Source organism: Hemiscyllium ocellatum, chromosome 3 (assembly GCF_020745735.1).
Source record: "Hemiscyllium ocellatum isolate sHemOce1 chromosome 3, sHemOce1.pat.X.cur, whole genome shotgun sequence".
Lineage (NCBI taxonomy): Eukaryota > Metazoa > Chordata > Chondrichthyes > Orectolobiformes > Hemiscylliidae > Hemiscyllium > Hemiscyllium ocellatum.
The window spans coordinates 69825193-69846243 of NC_083403.1; the positions used below are offsets into that span (position 1 = coordinate 69825193).

The 21051-nt window shown below is 39.4% G+C and overlaps 1 protein-coding gene across 1 annotated transcript; it reads right to left on the minus strand.

Annotated features, from left to right (window-relative positions):
- Positions 1–305: 305 nt before the first annotated feature.
- On the minus strand, positions 306–20300 carry LOC132835444 (G-protein coupled receptor family C group 6 member A-like). The gene is made up of 6 exons (XM_060854828.1): positions 20104–20300; positions 15742–16045; positions 12817–13602; positions 10871–11059; positions 7650–7770; positions 306–1411 (listed from the first exon to the last, which is right to left on the minus strand). Exons 1-6 carry the CDS (start codon positions 20298–20300, stop codon positions 306–308), a joined length of 2703 nt encoding a protein of 900 aa, XP_060710811.1.
- Between the last annotated feature and the right edge of the window lie 751 nt (positions 20301–21051).

Consider the following 21051-nt stretch of genomic DNA (forward strand, 5'->3'; position numbering starts at 1 on the left):
TTAGACTGTAACAGATTTATTTTAGCCCAGTTCAAATAACTGGATTAACGCTGCATTGGAAATATCACATTAATTTCATTCACATGGACTTATTTGATGATTTTGTATAGTGATAAGTAGCAATTCCTTGAAAGTTTCCATGTGAAAAGTTCGTTCAGCATTGAAATTAATATCAAAGTGACTGAAATAAAGAAGAAAACCAGTTTTGTGAAAAGTTCGTTCAGCATTGATATTAATATCAAAGTGACTGAAATAAAGAAGAAAACCAGTTTTCTTCTTTATTTCACTCTTAAAACATGAAAGATTCACACGCTTTTATGTCTTTTTCTCAGGCAGGTTGCTTCAAGTGTTTGATTCTGGCAATTTTTGTTCTGGTTTATGTCATTAAATTGCTGATTAATTTGACATTCAAATTCAGGATCTGCCATCACTTGAATCAAGGAGACAGGCTGACCTGAGTGTCTTTTTATGTTGGTAATTGGACACACAAACTGTCCTTTCTGTTTGAAATGCTCCCTCGCATGTGTCAAATAATTTGACTCAACATTACTTTCTTTCTTGAAGTAAACTACATAACAGGTTGGAATGAAATGGCAACATAAAATGCTATAGATTGATGCTAAAATCGCAATTGCTTCAATTACTGGGTAATATTTGTTGTTAGCTCCCACATTAACATATGTAGCACCAAATGAAATCCACACAATTAAATAAACAAGCATGCTGAATGTGATAAACTTTGCCTCATTAAACATTTCTGGTGCCTTTCTTCCCTTAAAAGCAAGAATAAAACAGACAAATGCAAGAAAAGCAATGTATCCCAACGTTGCGACAAATGCGACGTAGGAACCTTCGTCACATAACAACAAAATCGTTTGGGGGAGATTCCTATTTCGTACAGGCTTTGGAGCTTTCAAAGATAACCACATTGAGCAAATGACCACTTGAATTCCTGTGGTGACAATTATAACAGGCACTGGTTTATAAAGATACTTCAATTTTTTATGAGTATTTGGATTAAAAGTAAAAGCGAGGATGATTCGAAAAGATTTCACCAAAATGCAGGAAACACAAAGTGTAAAGCTGATACCAAAAAGTGGTTGTCGCATTTTACAGGTATAATCAAATGGCTCTCCGAGGAAGAAAACAACACTGACTAAACCGAGCACTAGTGAAAACAGCATGATGTAACACATCCAACCTCCTGCAGCTTTCACAGCTGGGGTACGCCGATATTTTGTGAATAATATAAGTATTACACATATTATGAGTACGGCTAAAATGATAAATATTATTAACACCACAGAAAGAGCTTGCTTCCACTGTAGAAACTCGACAGATTTATGCTGGCATTTTGTACTTCCTGCCTTAGACCAGTAGTCTTCTGAGCACTCAATGCAATCATTGGAATCTATGGGGGAAAAGAGTGTTACACAATAGCATAAAGGAGCAAAGTGAAATTTTGAAACTAATTATTTTGACACAATGGGTGTACTTTTATGAGTTTGTGCTCGCAGTGTGAAACCTCATTGGAGAAGAAGTAACAAAGGGGATTGATGAGGGCAGAGCGGTAGATGTGATCTATATGGACTTCAGTAAGGTGTTCGACAAAGTTCCCCATGGGAGACTGGTTAGTAAGGGTAGATCTCATGGAATACAGAGAGAACTAGCCATTTGGATACAGAACTGGCTCAAAGGTAGAAGACAGAGGGTGGTGGTGGACAGTTATTTTTCAGCCTGGAGGCCTGTGACCAGTGGAGTGCCACAAGGATCAGCGCTGAGTCCTCTACTTTTTGTCATTTACGTAAATGAATTAGATGCAAGCATAAGGGGTACAGTTAGTAAGTTTGCAGATGACACCAAAATTGGAGGTGTAACAGACAGTGAAGAAGATTACCTCAGATTACAACAGGGTCTTGACCAAATGGGCCAATGGCCTAAGAAGTGGCAGATGGAGTTTGATTCAGATAAATGCGAGATGCTGCATTTTTGGAAAGCAAATCTTAGCAGGACTTATGTACTTAATGTTAAGATCCTAGGGAGTGTTGTTGAACAAAGAGATCTTGGAGTGCAGGTTCATAGCTCCTTGAAAGTGGAGTTACAGGTAGATAGACAGCGATGTAGTCATTTGGTATGCTTTCTTTTATTGGTCAGAGTACTGAGTACAGGAGTTGGGAGGTCATGTTGCGGCTGTACAGGAGATTGATTAGGCCACTGTTGAAATATTGCATGCAATTCTGGTCTCCTTCCTTTTGGAATGATGTTGTGAAACTTGGAAGGGTTCAGAAAAGAATTGCAAGGATGTTGCCTGGTTTGGAGGATTTGAGCTACAGGGAGAGGCTGAACAGGCTGAGGCTGTTTTCCCTGGGGCGTCGGAGGCTGAGGGGTGACCTTATGGAGGTTTACAAAATTATGAGGGGCATTGATAGGGTAAATAGACAATGTCTTTGCCCTGGGATTGGGGAGTCCAGAACTAGGGTGAGAGGGAAGACCTAAAGTGTAACGTTTTCATACAGAGGGTGGTATGGGTGTGGAATGAGCTGCCAGAGGAAGTAGTGGAGGCTGGTACAGTTACAAAATTTAAGAGGCATTTAGATGGGTGGATGAATAGGAAGGGTTTGGTGGGATGTAGGCCAGGAGCTGACAGGTGGGACTAGATTGGCTTGGGATATCTGATTGGCATGGACGGGTTAGATCGAAGGATCTGTTTCCATGCTGTACATCCCTATGACTCTATGACTCTAAGTGCTTCTTCAGTATTTTAACACACACAAAAATCTCTGAAATGTACCTCTGACAGGTGAAGCTTTTGCACAGAAAGCAAAAAGAAAGTCAGAAAATTACTTTATGATATTATTAAACATATGATGAATATAAATATTTTTGCAATTGACAGGGTGCATTCACCAACCTTGCACTCCCAGTAGGAAGGTGCTGTTGAGGGAAGCTTGGAACAGAGGAAGATCTGTGTCACTGTCGTGCAGAGATTCTGCGATGGGTTGTCAGCCTCAAGGTGATAATGGCAGTCAGGAAAATTGAACACTCCACACACCTGCCTTGGGAATTAGTGGCACCAGAAGCACAGTTTCCATTGCTTGCTGGGGGTGGGGGCGGAGGCGGGGGTGGGGGGCGAGGGTAATGGCAGGTGACATTGACTCAAGAAAGAGTTTGGATGTAGCTGCATTAGCTGCCAGATACCGTGGAATGGGCTGTTTAAAAATACTTTGGTGCTGTTGGACTTCATCCCTAGTCTTAAGCCTACCACAATAAAAGAACAATGTTCTACAGCCCTCTCCTGCCACTTGAATTTTACGACAACACATACCTCAGAACATCTTGAACAAAATGGCAGTCTATTCTCCCAAAACACCACTCCTTTGACCAACCCCACCCCACAGTCTACCATTCCTCTATGCCAAAGTATATACAGAGGAACCTCGATTATCTGAATAGAAATTATCTGAATTTCGGATTATCCAAAGTAGATTTCAAGATCCCGCACAAACATTACATTAAAGTGGTAACTGTATTTGGATTACCTGTGCATGTGAAAACATGGCAAAAACGAAGGAATACAAGGAGCTCAGGCATCAGTGACTGGATTTTTTTTAGGTGAGGATTTTTACACAGGCCTTTACAAAATTAAGAGTTTTACAGTATTCCTGTCACTTTACTGGGTCGTTCATTAAAAAAAAGCCAAGAACGTAAATGCATGTGTGAGGTAGCGCTTCTGTATTTCTGTCGCGAGACTGAATTCCCAGAAACTGACAAATGCTCTTGCAATTGTGGACGGTGTTCAGCCCCTTGTTTAATACTAGAATTTGATATACAATATTAATGTCATGGTCAGTCCTTCTCATTTTAACCTGTAATTTGCAGACTGCAAGGATTAGTTTGTTTAAATGGCAGAGTCATTAACTTTATAGATTTAAACAAATTCTCCGGTAGAGCACAGCATTAGATCAGTATGGTTTCCCTTGTTTAAGATAAAGTCGATTATCCAAACGGAATAGTACCCGCACATCTCATTCAGATAATCAAGGTTCCTCTGTACCTCAAACATCTCCCATATCTCTGACTCCCCACATTCGGCATTTATTGCCTGTCCCAAATTGACCTTGAGAAGGTGGTGGTGCGGTGCTTACAGGCCATGTGCTGTAAGTAGACCCACAATGCCGTGGGGGAGGGAATTCCAGGATTTTAAACCAGCGACGGTGAAAGCATGGTGATGTATTTCCAAATAAGGATGGTGAGTGGCTTGGAAGTGAACTTTCTCCGATACCCTTGTTGCCCTTGTCCTTCCAGGTGGAAGGAGTTGTGAGTTTGGAAGGTGCTCTCTGAGCAGCCTTAGTGAATAAATGGCACACACTGCTGCTACCAAGCATTGGTGTTGGAGAGGGAGATACTTGTCGATGTGGTGCCATTCAAGTGGGCAACTTTGTTCTGGGTTCTTGGATGTTGATGGAGTTTCACTCATCCAGGCAAGTGGGGTTATTCAATCACACTCCTGAATCGTGCATTGCAAATGGTGGACAGCTTTGGGGAATCAGTTACTCACTACTTGACTCCTAGCCTCTGACTTGCTGTTGCAATCATTGCATTCATGTGATTAGCACAGTTTAGTTTCTGGTCACTGGTAATCCTGGGATGTTAATGGTGTGGTTTTCAATGATGGTAACACCATTGAATGTCAAGGGATGGATGATAATTAGATTATCTTTTGTTGCAAATGGTCATTACTTTGCACTGTTTAAGCAAAAATGCTATTTTCAACTTTTGAGCCTAAGGCTGGATATTATTCAGGTCCTACTGTATTTGGATAAGCTTTCCTTCAGTATCTGAAGAGTCATAGAATCATAGAGCCATATAGTATACAAGAGGCCCTTCACCCCAATGAGTCTGTTCTGATCTACACGAATTCCACTTTCCAGCACTTGGCCCAGAGTCTTGAATGTTTTTGAAGTCTCATCCAAATACATTTTTTAAAATTGTGAGGTTTCCTGCCTCTGCTACCTTCCCAGGAATTGCAAATGATGATGAACATTGTGCAATTCCCACTTCTGACCTAATGATGGAGGGGACATCATTGATAAAGCAGCTGAAAGATGATTGGATCTAGGACACTATCCTGAGGAACTTCTGTACAGATGTCCTGGAGCTCAAGTGAATGATGTCCAACAACCACAACAAGAGTTGAACTGAGTGTGTAATGAAGTCAGGAGCTGAGTGGTCCTAGTGGAAGCCAAACTGAGCGTCACTGAGCTGGTTATTGCTGAGCAGATGCTGCTTGAGAGCACTGTCGATAACACCTTCCATCACTTTACTGATAATTGAGAGTAGATTGATGGGGCATTAATTTGCTACATTTGTTCTGCTTTTTTCTGTTCAGAACATATCTGGGCAATATTCGATATTCGGGTAGATGCCAGTGTTGTAATTGCATTGGAAGCTTTAGATCGGGATACAGCAAGGTTTGACCACCTGAATTCAGTACTATTGCTGGAATGTTATCAAGGCCCATAGCACTTGCAGTATCCAGTGCCTCCAACTATCTTTTGACGTTGTGTGGAGTGAATTGGATTAGCAGATCTGTGATGTTAGGGCCTCAGGAGGAGGCCGAGATAAATCATCCACTCAGTACTTCTAGCTGAAGATTTTTGTGTATGCTTTGCCCTTATCTTTTGCACTGATGTACTGGGTTCCCCCATTATTGTGGATGGGGATATTCATGGAACCTCGTCCTTCAGTGAGTTCTGGCTGGATGGTGGTAGGACTCTAGAGCTTAAAGCTGTTGTTGTAGAAAAGCTTAGAGATGCCTATCACTTGGTAATTATGCTGTTTGCATGCAAGTAGTTTTGTTATGTAGCTTCATGAGCTTGACCTCATTGTTAGGTATGCCTCACGCTGCTATTGACATGCCCTCCTGTACTTTCCATTGAAGTACAATTGATTCCCTGGCTTGATGGTAACTGGTGGATATAACAGTCATAAGGTTGCAGATTATGTTGGAGTGCAATTTTGCTGCTGCTAATGGCCCATAGCATCTCATGGATGCCTGATTTTGAGTTGCTAGATCTGTTCTATTTAGCATGGTGATAGTGCCACATAGCATGTTACATATATGTTTAATCAACCAGTTCAGATGCATTATTACACACTTCTGGAGCAAGTAGGACTTGAACCAGTTTCACAGGCCCAGAGGTCGGGACCCTGTACACTATTTATTTAGGATTCTTAGCTGAAGGCCCAGACAGCCACTAGATTATTGGTACAGTTGTGTTTCAGATTGATTTCTGTCACTATAGGTTAAGTGCTTCATAGTATTAGGTATTATAATTTGAAAATTATTTCAATTTTGGGGTGGTATGGTAGCTCAGTGGTTAGCACTGCTGCCTCACAGCGCCAGGGACCTGGGTTCGATTCCAGCTTGGGCGACTGTCTGTGTGGAGTTTGCATATTCTCCGTGTCTGTGTGGGTTTCCTCCAGGTGCTCTGGTTTCCTCCCACAGTCCAAAGACCTGCAGGTCAGGTGAATTGGCCATGCTAAATCACCCATAGAGTTAGGTGCATTAGTCAAAGGGAAATGGTTCTGGGCGGGTTAGTGTGGACTGGTTGGGCCAAAGGACCTGTTTCGACACTGTAGGGAATCGAATCTAATCTTATCAAGATCTGCATTTTTGATACTTCCATGGTAAAAAGGAGATTTTTTTTAACCAAGTGAGATATATCTTTTAAAAGCTTTTTTATTATGCAACCAACTGCCATTTTGTATGGTTTGTTTCTTTATGAAAGTGTAGAGTAGGCATAAAGTGGCACTGAATCATGATGATTCAAAGGAATATGTGATCCATCTGGAGTAGAGACATATATTGACATGGAGGAGGGAGATCAGAGAATTTGGACTTATCTATCAAAACATTCTCTCATACAGACTATAGATGACAAAACCTCTTAGGTCCTTTGAAAACTTGGCCCAACGCTTTGAAAAGTGTGGAGAAATAGGCTATGACTCTTTCTACAATGCCTTAAAAGGCACACCCAAAAATTGGAAACTCCTGGAATAGAGTGGGATATCCCAGAACTGAGCCGAGAGATTTAGAAGGCTCATGAGTTATCCTCACTCAGTGACAGGCTATAGCTTTCAGCTGGCTGCTATGTCTATAACTTTCAGACTTCTTTGAAGAAAGGCGTTCACAGGTCTCACCTACTTGCAAACCTCACCCTATTATTTTCCAGAACCAATAAAAGAATGAATTCAATGTATCTTGGAGTTCTCTGTCAAACTGCTTTAAGTGGAGTGCACACCCCAATTCTACATTCCGGCTTAAGCCATTGGCTCACTGAGTGAGGGGAGGGGATTCAAGTTCATGTCCTGTAAAAGTAATGAGTGTCAATAATGACTTTAAACATGAACTTTTCCTTTGAGGTTCACATTACAATCTAACTGTTTCAGTTTTGCTCTTATCCAAATATCTATCTTACAATTATGTGTTCACTGTGATTGGACTGCAGCATTGCAATGGATACCAGGTACAAAGTATTCAAAATAACTTTAAAAATTTGAAGTATAATCTTACTGTTGTACATATTGCTATATATGCAATGAGTTTCACTGAAGTTTCTCCATACCATCTCTCACTTGATACCTACTATTTTTTTCAGAGTAAAATCCTGCTGGGCATGGATCACATTCAAAACAACAGAACCTTTTCATTGACACAGTCTTCTTATATCCAGGTCTACAGGCTTGTGGACAATTAGAGATTTGAACCTATGATGAACATAATACAAAAACAGATGAGTGACTGAAGATCTTGTTGACAGCGTGTTCACTTAAGCTGTTAACTCAAACCCACGCGACCACCAGCCTGAAAGTAAACAAAAGGCAAAAATAATGGGAAACAAAATAAGAAAGGGCTTTGGCTCAAGTTTAATGGGATGTGCAGTAATGCAGTGAATAAGCTAGTCTTAGTCTCAACTATAATATTGGCAAATAAATCACTGTCTAGAAAATAAAATGTCATTAAATGATAGAATTACTTATTAAGATAGGAAGTGAAGAAGTTGAATCTGAAACTATCGCCCTGAATCTAAATAAAGGGAACTGTGAGGGTATATAGTGCAAGGTGGCAATGATGGGCTGGTGAACCTTACTAAAAGTGTTGGCAGGAATACGTAAGGAATAGTTACAACAATTATTCATTCTTATCCATCACAAAAATAAAACAGGAAAGGTGTTTCATTCATGGCTTACAAAAGAAATTAGGGATGGTATTAGATCCAAAGAGAAGACACATAAAAATTACCAGCAAAAAGAAGCAAGCCTGAGTACTGCGAGAAATTTAGAATTTAATAAGACAGGACAAAAAAAAATGATCAAGAGGGGCTAAATAGAGTATGGGAGAAAACCGAAAGGTACAGAAAAATGCATTTTAAAAGTTTCTATAAATTCATGATGATAAAAAGACTAGTGAAGACAAATGTAGGACTTTTACAGTCAGTAATGGTAGAAATTATAAAGTAGATCAAAGAAGTGGCAGAAGAATGGAATACATATATTGGTTCCACTTTCACAAAAGGGGACACAAGTACCCTGTTCAGAAATCCTTGGGAACCATGGATGTACTGAGAGGGAGGAAATGCTTTAGGAAAGAAATGGTATTAGGGAAATTAATGGGATTAAAGGCTGACAAATCGTTAGGGTCTGATTCTCCGTATTCCAGAGTACAAAAGGACGTGACCCTGGAAATATTGGATGAATTGATGGTTATCTTCCAAAAATCTGTAGACTCTGGATATTGGAGGGTGGCAAATGTAATCCCACTATTTAAAAAAAGAGGGCATAAAAATAATAGAATTACAGGTCAGTTAACCTAACATCAGTCATGGGAAAATGCTAAAGTCATATAAAAAAAAACATGATAATAGAACACTTGAAAAACAATAATGGGATTGGAAAAGAATCAGTGTGGGTGTATGAAAAGGAAATTATATTTATCTAACATATTGGAGTTTTTTGAGGATGTATCTAGTAAAGCAGATAAGGGTGAATGAGTGGATGTGATGTATTTGGATTTCAAGAAGGCTTTTGATAAGAGGTTCGTGAGCAAAATTAAATCATATGGAATTGGAGGTAATATATTGGCACAGATAGAAAAAGGTTTGGAAACAGAATGGTAACACATTTGTTTTCCTCTTGGTAATAGATAGTAACTAGTGGTGCATCACAGGAATCAGCGCTTGGGGCCCAGCTGATCAGCATGAGGGAACCAAATGTAATATATCTAAGTTCACTGATGACACAAGCTTTGATGAGTTTGTGAGTTGTGAAGGGGATGTAAAGTGACTTCTGGATAAGTTAGACAAATTGAGTGTGCGGGCAAACCTATGGCAGATTCAATATAACATTAATAAATATGAATTTATACATTTTGGTGTGTAAAACAGAAAGGCAGAGTATTATTTCAATGGTCATATATTGTAAACTGTGGATGTACAATGGGATCAAGGTGAGCACTTATATCAGTCAATGAAAGTAAACAGGAAGCTGCAACAAGCAATTCGGAAAACAAATGGCATGTTGGCCTTCATTGCAAGAGGATTTGAGTTCAGAAGTAAGGACGTATCAATGCAGCTATACAGGGGCTTGGTACCATCACACTGAGAGTCATGTGAGCAGTTTTGATGTCTCTACATAACCAAGGATATTTTACCAGAGAGAGAGGAATGGAGGTTCACTTGGGTGATGTCAGTGATGGCAAGATTCTCATATGAGGAGGCATTGGTTTGACTGGATCTGAATTCACTAGAACAATGATCGAGGGTCTGATTGAAATGTATAAAATCCTAACAGGGCTAGGCAGACTAAATGCTGGGATGATGGTTTCCCTGGTTACAGATTCAAGAACCAGGGCTTACAGCTTCAAGATCTGAAGTAGGCCATTTAGGACTGTATTGAGGAAATATCTTTCACTCAGAGGGTGGTCACCCTGTGGAATTTGTTACCACAGAAGGTTGTCAAGGCTGAGGCACTAATTAATCCTAATGAGATTAGGTCAGCATGATTTCTCTTTCATCGGCCTGATTTGTCTAATCCCAGGCATATTAAAGAAAGAGATTGATACAATTTTAAATGCTAAAGACACCAGTGCTTTGGGCAACAGTAGGAATATCTCACTGAGGTAGAAGATCAGCCATGATCATATTAAATGGTAGAATCATCTCGAAGAACCAAACAGCCTACTTCTGCTCCTACTTTGTTTATTTGAAATGGAGGTCTGGTTTGATTCCCACTGACCAAGTATAAGCATCCTGTCAGAAATGCCGACTTCTTTCTTCATATTAAAAGATAGACTGGGTTGATAATCTGACTATATTTGCCATTTTTCAGGTAAGCTGGCAATACTTTCAGATGTTGTCATTATATCTGGCCTTCAATACATAGTTCGTTATTGAAGTCCCCACTGACTGCAATCAGGTAGAAATCACTGCACTGACAAGAATTTACCTTTGTTTCCAATTAATCTGGATGCAATTCTTTTGAAAAAATTGCAACTGGTTGATTTGGGAGTAACTAGGCTTGACACAGTATGCTAAGTTTACAATTAATACTCAAAACCTTCATTGGTACTGAAAAAATAATTTTATATTAGCATAAATTTCTGCATAATTCTACATTCTTTTTTAAAAGTTTGTTTATGATATTTCAGCTTCCACTTTAATCACAAGTGCACTTGGAAACAAATAATTTATTTCACTTGCTGTAAAATCTAACCTGTAAAGTCAATACACACTATTCATTTATTTTTTTAAAAAGTACAGATAAAAACTACAACCACCATATCCATTCTAAATTGTTTGGAAAAGCTTACCTCTAGTTCTCTGGAGAAATTAATTATTTGCTTCATCACATTGTAGGTACCAACATTGACAAACTTTATTGAATCATTTTCCATCTTCCATTTGACTATGTTATATCCATTTGAGAAATCTCCTGAACTGTCAAATTCAAATTGCCCATCTTCTGTCTTAAATTTAACGTTCTTCAATTCATTTAACAACTGAAAATAAAACATTCTTCAATTATTGGAAGTTCATATGTTGAAAATACAAAGAAAGGAATACTGATACACACCTTAGCATTCTACAAATAAAGTAACAGTTTTCAGTGTAGAGTAGATCTTGAGTAGAGAAAGACAGTCTTCATAACACTAGACTGAAGGAATTGGGACTATAGTAGGTTAAGTTGAGAGTTTATAATTGATTGATTGGTTGAAACAAAAATAGAAATTGCTGGAGAAACTCAGCAGATCTGGTAGGATCTGCAGAGAGAAAGTAGAATTAACATTTCAGGTCCAATGAGCCGAATTCAAAACATTCTGAAGCAAAGTCATTGGACTCAAAATGTTAACTCTACTTTCTGTCTGCAGATGCTGCCAGACCTGCTGAGTTTCTCCAGCAACTTCTCTTTCTGTTTCAGATTTCCAGCATCATGAGTTCTTTGTTCTATTTACCTGCTGAAGTTGGATGCTAGCCTTTGAGTTTCATGCACTCAGATACTTAAATCCTACTGTGCTGTGGTTTCCTCATATAAATTATATTTATACATAGTAATAGATCGGTAACTATAAGTTTAGTGAACAGCTGAGTGCACATAAATTTTACTTTGAGTAAATCTGTCGAAGAACATCTCTTACATTGGCTTCCCCATATTGATGCTGGCATTAGTGTTCACATAGCTCAGTGTAATCTGCTCCTGAGCTAGATTGGAGCTTTCAGAGAGACTGAGATGCACTGAGTAAGAAAACAGATGAGGTTAGGATCAAAAGCCAAGAAAAGGAGAGAATTATTACTTTTATCAGCTCGTGATAAAAGCAAGTAATAGTGAGCCTTCCATGGATGCAAACCATGTGACAAATAAAAATAACCAGTAGAAAAATAAGTGATTGATTTTCTCTTGTTTGTTTCTTTCAGAGTGATGAAAGTTAATATTATCTCCAAAGAGGAGAAAGTGAGGACTGCAGATGCTGGAGATCAGAGCTGAAAATGTGTTGCTGGAAAAGCGCAGCAGGTCAGGCAGCATCCAAGGAGCAGGAGAATCGGCATTTCGGGCATGAGCCCTTCTTCAGCCCTTCTTCTGCTCCTTGGATGCTGCCTGACCTGCTGCGCTTTTCCATTATCTCCAAAGAATAAAGTTCTATTAAGAGTTTTGAAAGTGTGGGGAGACACAACAAGTAGTTTCTGAAAGATAAATTTGAAAGGAAGAGTAGACAGAGTAGTGCAGAGACAGAGGTCTGAAATGTTTATACGGTGCATGGACATTGAGAAGGTTACTAGGGTAAGACTGATTGATTGATTGATTGAAAAGCTTTGTTTTGTGAACAGGCAGATCATGGCAAACAAGGATTTACCAATCACAGGGTGTATAGACAGAGCGAGGCATAAAAGGTTACAGCTGCATAGCTGATGTACAAAGCAAGATCGAGATCAGTAAGATCAACATCATTTGAAGTTGGAGATTCATTCAGCAGTCTAGTAACGGCAGGGAAGAAACTGTTCTTGAACCTGCTGATGTATGTGTTCAAACTTCTTTACCAGTGATGGACCAATATAAACGTGAGGACAGGGCCTTTTGGAATGGAAAGAATCTGTAAAACTCTGGAAGAGTTGCAGGTAGTGAAGGGGATGAATACCAGTTTAAAAAGAGTTGGAGAATCCCACTCATAGAATGATGAAGGCATGGGAATCACGAGGAGGTTTGCAGTTAAGGTTGTGTAGATGCCCAAATATTATAGAAAGAACCTTGACATATATTTACCTGCCATGGTGGGAAATTAAAATTTTGGTTGCAGTTTCCTTGAGTACAATTAAACATTTTCTGAAGAGCATAAGCTATCGCCTTGATGGCTAAGTATACATCATAAATAGTGGGTTCATTAAACATTTCAACAATTTGGGAATATGTTGGATATTTATTTCCTTGTGAGTTTGAATTTTTGCAACTTGGCTTTACATCTCTTCTATTTATAAAGCTTATGTACTCTTTAATAATCTTGTTAGTGTCAGAAGGATGAAACTGAAACTTCTTGAAGTAATCTTTAAAGTTTGGAATTGTTCCACCTTTGAAAGTAAAGCCTAAAATAGTTCCAATCTTATCAATGTCTTTAATACTGGCAACCTGCGCAGAATTGGACCAGGTATCACTGGCAATCCAAATTTTACTTATATTCCGGTGAATCAATGTGGTGAACAGTTTGATGATTTCTGATGACCTTACAAATGCGATTATAACTTGTGCATTTGATTTCACAATCATTTCAGCTGTCACATTAATTTTAGCATTTTGGTATTCATCCTTAAAAATTGGAATCAGTTCATGAAAATCAACACATATATTGAGCCTTGCTGCATGTGAGGTAAAACTCTTCAATCCTGCCCGTCCATATGCATCGTCAGAAGCAATGGCCGCCACCCGTTTCCAGTTGAGGTGTTCCATAAGTTGAGCTATGCCATTAGTTTGATGATTGTCATTTGGAACTGTCCGTAAAAATGATGCAAACTTTGTCTTGTCACTGAGAGTTTCTGCTGATGATCCATAACTAATCTGTCAAGAGTTCAAAGAACAAAACAGAATTTTTTTTTAGAATAATATATTTACATGTGGACAAGAATCAGTTCAAGCAAATATTTTTAATTGAGTATTAAAAGTGTGAGGCAGAAGATATCCTTTTTACAATTAATAATAAGTTTGTATAGATTATTTCTAGTTTTAGTAGCATTGAGCCTACAGTCAAACACCCGACAATTCAATACTTAACTCCATTCTACTTAGTCAGCACAGATTACAAGGAGCACAAGTAGAATTTCAACTTTCCACTTGCATAGAAAACTCAAGTTATGGATTGGCCATAACCTCACACTTCCCTTTTCTTTCAGATTCTCAGAATGCTCTTTCAAGTTGCAGAACAAGAGATAATTTTCATAGCTTAAAGTTCATTTTGTGAAACGATTGCAATTAAAGTTGTGCCTGTACTAAAAAAATACAAGCATAGTAGATTGGAAAACTTTTTTACAGTATTGTAAACAAACAATTCTTTCTAGAAGCCCATGAATGAAATCCTCCACAAAATGCATGCCAGAGTATAAAAAGCAATGGTCACTCACTGTTGCGGCGATGCATTTCCCAGTTAATGAGACAAATTGAATCTTACTGTCACTGTTAATATAATAATTTGTTATTGGTGAACATGAGCAGTGAACCTTCATATCTCAATATATGGGTGAGATTTTCTCCTCTGTAGAGAGCATGAGGCTGGGAAATAACTGGGTGAATTTACTCTGAGAGAAGTTCACCCCCTTCTCACCATCTCCACAATTTCTCTGGGTGAGAAAGTCCATGGGTGACAATTGTGGTTCTCCAGCAATTAAAACCCTTAAGTCATGGATTAATGGCCACTTAACACCTTAATCTACCACCTCACCAATCATTGCCTTCCCAATCGGAGAGAAAGCTGGCTAGTAGCCAGAAGGCGGGCAGCTGTCTTCAGCGCTGTCACCCCAGGCAGGTACCAGGGCGGGCTGCCCCAGAGGTGGCCGAAAGGTGCTGAGGGTGGTTAGTGAAGCCGGAAGGTGGGTAGGCCGTCCAAACCGCTGTCACCCCGGGCGGGTACTGGGGCGGGCTGTCCTAGAGGTGGTCGAAAGGTGTGTGAGGGCGGACCGAGAACTGGAAGGGGCACGGGGTGGACCGAGAACCGGAAGGTGGGTAGGGGCGGGCTGCCTTAGAGTGGTCGAAAGGCGGGAGGGGTGGGGGGCTTGCTAGGTCTGTATTGTCTGCACTTCTGTATGTAACTGTGTTGTTTAATGTACAAATGTCATTGTCACTGTCTTGTTAAATGTGGAACTGGGATTTGAGGCTTGTCCTCATCTCCCTGTAAAATGGTCAAACGGTAGGGTTTGGGGCCTAGCTTTGCTGCTCCTCTCCCTTGTAAAATTGCTGTCTCTTGTACAGCTGTAAATGTTTATTGTAAACTGTTTTGTAATTTGTTTAATAAAATAAAATAAAGCTGGCTAGTTTCCTGACTGGGGAAAGGTAAGGTGCCTGACTGAGAAATTCACCCTCAATGTTATTGAGTTGGCTCACAGGCAATCCAGTGAGTTATCTCATTGGTTAGGAACAGCTTGTTCATCATCACTAAGTATGCTCATCTTTCCTCCCAACACAAAAACAATTAGGAAACTCCCATTCTATGTGTTGCAGTGTGGCTTAATGGATTTCTGCTTCTGGATGTCTCCTGAACACAATACACAAGATAATGGCTAGAGTCCCAAAAAATAGAACATAATCACCTCCTCTTTACATTTAATGCATCACTATCATGAAATCACCACCATCAAGATCCTGATTAGACACTGAACTAAGCTGGTTTGATAAATGCTGTGGATGCTGGAACAGATCAGGTGGTGTATTTTGTGGCAAGTGAGTTACTTCAACATTCCTCAAAGGATTTAATCAATCAGAATTGTCATGAAATACTCTCCATTTCTGCAACACTCAAGTAGCCTTTTTAAATTCATTCATGGGACGTGGGCATCATTGGCTAGGCCAACATTCAGTTCCCATTGCTAATTGCCCACAGGGTAGTTGAGAGTCAACCACATTAATGTAAGTTTAGAGTAACAGATAGGCCAGAGCAGGTAAAAATGACAGTTTCCTTTTCAGAGAATAGAAAATAAACATACATACCTGTGGAATAAGGTAAAGATTCAACAGCCTTGCAACTACAATTGATATTTCTGAGTAAAGGTCCCCAACAACTGCTTTTACATTTGGATTGTAGTCGGTGTAATTACAATGAACTTCAATCCTACTGTCCGAGGAGTTAAGTTTGGAAATAAATCTTTGGGTCGCTTGTATTGCAGTGATAACATCTGAGCAGCTGTCATAAATTTCATATCCCAGTGTTATACCAGGTAAAAAAGTGGAGTTGTTTATCTGTTCGATGGTATATATCATAGCTTGGACATGGAGAAACATGGCAGGATCAAATCTAAGGAGGAATAAAACACAACAGATTTTTCATAATTATAAAGAAACATGTAGAATAATATATCTCAAAATGTTTGTGGTATGTTTGCTAAGATTGAAAGGTGTCACTTTAGAGTTGATAAACTATGGGCTTTCAGATGGAAACAAATTAAGTTCTACATCTTATACTTGACTGTAAAACTGACCTCATTGTCTTGGAGAGAAATTCCTCCCTTAGACAGACAGACACACACACACAAACACCTCCTTTCACCAATGGACATCCAGCAACACCCTCACCTCAGACAACATGGATGCCCACCTGATTGTCAACCCCACCACCAGGTGATAGGCTGATCTCCCCAACCTTAACGCCTGAACTGCACCAGCACTCAGTGACCCACCAAATCCACTTCGTCTTCCCCCAACCACACGATTCTGTGGATGACATCCCTCCATTCCCTGTGTCACCCTAACATTCCCAATATTCTGATACCCTTCCCACTTACAGTCTACCTGCATAATTTCATTTATCAACCAACCATTCCCACCCCCCTTACTCATCTTCCACTCTTACACACTTGGCAGCCTACTTCTCACAATCCTGCCACCATAATCCCTCACCCTCTTGCCTGAAACCATATCCCAACATACTACCCCTTCACCCACCTGGTACCCCACCTCCTTACCTACTTGTTGACTTACCCTCTTCCAGCTGCCATCCAACCACCTCACCCATCTTCCATCTTACTATCTCATCCAGCTGCCATCTATCCCGTTTATCCACCTGACATCCTGCTTCCTGAACACCCACCTGCCACTCTGATCCCTCTCCTCCTTGATTTATGCACTTACCTTCTCTCACTTGCTGTAAAAAGAGCTTTGTGTCTTTTAAACATGTTTCTTACTGGAATACAGCAGCTATTGATCTAAAAATGGGCTGTGTCTTGGTTTCCATCTTAAACCCTGCTCTGAGTGGAGTTCTAGCCCTGTGATTGTCACATCACGGACATGCCAAACGTGGAAAACTACCATGAAAGTTATTGACAGGTAAGTGGGCAATCTATAATAGGATTACCTTTGGTCAGATGTGTTAGGATGCTAATTGGAAGATCAGAGAACATATTTCGAGTGTTCTTAAGATTGCTGGGCATTAGGAGTGTTTTAACACATTATTGTTAGAACGTAAGACATTGGAACAAGATAGACCCCTTGATCCTTTCAACTTGGTCCATCATTTAATTAAATTTTGGTTAATCTGCAAATTTCCACCTGAACCCTTTTACTCTCGATGCCTTTATAGATCATCAATCTGTTCACATAATCCTGCAATATAGTCAATGACCGACCCTCCTCTGATTTCTGGGGTAGGGAGTTACAAAGATTAAACACCTTCTGAGATAAGAAATTCCTCCTGATCTCCTTCTTAAATTGGAGACGCTTTATTTTGAAATTGTGCTCCCTAGTTCTAAATTTCCCTACCTGACATTAAGAACTCAATGCCTTGTCCATCTTAAGTTTGGTAGAAGTAAAGCCATTCTCTTTGATTGCCTGCCAACATTTCTCTATCTTATCCAATCTAAATCAAAGAAAGCCTTATTTCACTTCTAAAATAAGGCCTACTTTTGGCCATGCCCTTCCTGTACTGCTTTGAAGTTTCTCATCACCTCAAAGCTTGGCTCCTTGAATGTTTACTTTGTTGGCACCTCAACCATCTCAGTTTAGAGAATGTATCTTGACCAAAATAATTTAACACACTACTTACTCACCATCAATGTCCTTGATAACAACATGACACATGATATGGTTCCTTTTATCTACCAAATTTAGTGGCTTTCTATTATCCGAATAGTCAAATATATACAATCCTTGTTCTTGTGCTCAAATCCCTATTGCATCTTTAATTTGCTGAAGAAAATGCCTAAATCCTGGCTGTTTATTCATTATTTCTAATGCAACCTAACTTGAATAAATAATAGAGTAGAGAAAGAAAAATGCTTCCAATGGTAGAAGTATCAGTAACCAAAGAAGTTAAAGTGTTTCAGCTAAATTGAATATAAGCAGAAGAGTTGTTATGATCTGAAAAATACCACTTACCTACTCTCACTTGCTGTAAAAAGAGCTTTGTGACTTTTAAACATGTTTCTTACTGGAATCTAAAACATCTCCCCACCACCACCATTACATCTAAAAGCACACCACTGCATCTAAAAGATGGGTGGAATTCATAAAAAATTCAAAACAAAATTGGATAAATATTTGATATGGAAGCATTTTCAGGCCTCTGGGAAAGAATTGGACACTGAGGTAACTAGATGACATTTTCAAAGAATTGACATAGATAAGATGATAAAATGACCTCCTTCTCTGCTGTAGAATTTAACGATTTTGTAATGCTGCTCTTACTTTAAGAAAACATTATTGTCTTTAAGCCACACACAGACACCTGTATCAATTTGAAACTGAGGGAGGGAGACATAAAGGTAAAATAAGAGTAAATAAATTCAGAATATTCAATGTAATTGGCAAATCCTAACAGGAAATAAATCAATTCATTCCATGCCATTGATATTTCTTTTTGAAAAACTTTGCTGTGTCTTTTTTTGACATTTGTTTGGATTGTCTGATCCTTTTTCATTTCCTTGGACAACTATTTTGTACATTGTACTGTACTTCAAAGTACATCACTAATATATAGAGCTGATAAAATAATTCACAAATATGTGGATCACTGCAACAATATATTTTGTTTACAAGCACAACAATGCACAACCTTTGGCACTGGGTGACTCATTTAGCATCAAATTGTACAAGGAACAATGGAAATTGTGATTTATTCTTCGCTTTTCACTTTACAATTTGTGCTGTGTTAAATCTACTACACTAATGATAGTGAAAAATATATAAGGTGCAGATAGATTTTTATTTGTCTGTAATGCAATTGACAGAACTACTGCATGTATTATATAAAAGTGGGTTTGCCTTTCGTTTTAGAATAAATGGCACCATTCAAAGTAACCTTCATTGTGGCCTTTCAGATACTAAAACAAAGTTCTGAATCACTGCACTGCCAGAAGTGTTGGGTTTCAGATTAAATTTTAGACCAAGATTTCAATCTGCCTTTCCAAAAAGATATAGAAAATCTCACAATACTACTCCAAACAAGAGCAGGGGAGCTCTCCAGATATTTTGACCAATTTTATCCCTTAACCAATAATCACTAGATTGCTACTTGAAGTTAGCAAATTATCTGCTTCATTTCTGATAATACAAAATTTGCCCAAACTCTCAGAGAGAGTCTGATTTTATTTTTCGTTGTATTATTGCCATCCTCACACATCAGAGTCGAGAGTGTGTTTCTGGAAAGCACAGTAAGTCACGCAACATCTGAGGAGCAGGAGAGTCGACATTTCTGGCATAAGCCCTTCATCAAGAAGCAAGACTCTCGATGAAGGGCTTATGTCTGAAACATTGATTCTCCTGCTCCTCAGTTGCTGTGCTGACCTGCTGTGCTTTTCCAGCAACACTTTGACCTCCAGCATCTGCAGTCCTCACTTTCTCATCACACATCACGTGCCTCTTGCACTCCACTCACATTCTGATAGCATTGTTATTTTGTACAATATTTGTAGACTGCAAATAGAAAACATTTTTAGTTCATTTAAGCTTTTGATTGGCTGGATTACGTTAAGGTAAGTGTTAGCCAGAGTATTCCCTTGACTGTGAAGCTCTGAGTTGTTGAGGCCTTGATAAGAACATGACACATGATATGTATGGTTCCTTTTATCTTCCTTTGTTCCCTCCATGCCTTTAAACTTCTCACCCATCTTCACTTAACACAAACCTGGTCTTAAAAGAAGTCTAGAATTAAATCAAAGCGAAACAAGTTAATAAAGGTGTTGAAAAGCACAGCCGGCCACAGGCAGCATCCGAGGAGCATGAGAGCTAATGTTTCGAGTATAAGCTGTTCTCCTGCTCCTCAGATGCTGCCTGACCAGCTGTGCTTCTCCAGCACCACACTCTGATCTCCAGCATCTGCAATCCTCACTTTCTCCTCATTAATAAAGCTGTAAAACATACCCTGCGCAGTGCAATGGTCCTGGCTGTGTCCGATGTGTAAGGTTTTCTACCAGTCTGTGGACTGGAAAGAGTCCCCCAATGATGATGTCCCCTGGAGCTCTGGCTGCTACAATATCATCAGGGATATTGCAAGATCCCACTGGATAGAGAAGAGAGGCCCAGAAAGATACGGTGAACACTATCGGTGTCAGAAACATGGTCACTACTTTTTCAACACATCAAGTTGTATGTGAACTGAGATACAATAACTGAGAGGTGACTAGTACCTGTGGTAAACTGAACGTTACTGTGCCTCATTTGCTTTTATTCTCATTCAGCAGGGAGGAGCTACACATGTATTAAGTTGCTCCTCTCTATTTTAAAAAACAATTTTAATTTCCTTCTTTAATGCCTCTTTTAAATTACAGCAGATAAGTATGCCTGGCAGCATAATAACCTACTGAAGGATAGTATTCATTAAAAGACACTTAGGTAAGTACACAAATAGGAAAGGTTTGGAGGGATATGGGCCAGGAGCAGGCAGGTGGGTCTGGTTTAGTTTGGAATTTTGTTTGACATGGACTGATTAAACTCCATGACTCTAATTGTATTCTCTAACCTTAAAGAAAGGCAGTTGAAGACCTTTTTTGGCATTCCTGTCAATGTAGGTTGTGATTTTAAAGATACCATGAAATAAGAATTTATGAAAATAAAACAAATAACTGTGGATGCTGGAAATCAGAAACAAAATTAGGGCAGCATGGTGGCTCAGTGCTTAGCACTGCTGCCTCACAGCACCAGGGTCCCAGGTTCGGTTCCAGCACCCAGTGACTGTCTGTGTGGAGTTTGCACATTCTCTCCCTGTCTGTGTGGGTGTGCTCCAGTTTCCTCCCACAGTCCAAAGGTGTGCAAGTCAGGTGAATTGGCCATACTAAAGTGCCCATAGTGTTAGGTGCATTAGTCAGAGAG

Excerpts from the sequence above, each read along its gene's own strand:
- LOC132835444 (XM_060854828.1), bottom strand. The coding sequence starts at position 20,300 with ATGTTTCTGACACCGATAGTGTTCACCGTATCTTTCTGGGCCTCTCTT. Across the intron at positions 16,046-20,103 it reads GGACCATTGCACTGCGCAGG|ATTTGATCCTGCCATGTTTC; the intron begins GTATGTTTTACA and ends ATTCCTCCTTAG. Across the intron at positions 13,603-15,741 it reads ATCTTTACCTTATTCCACAG|ATTAGTTATGGATCATCAGC; the intron begins GTATGTATGTTT and ends AACTCTTGACAG.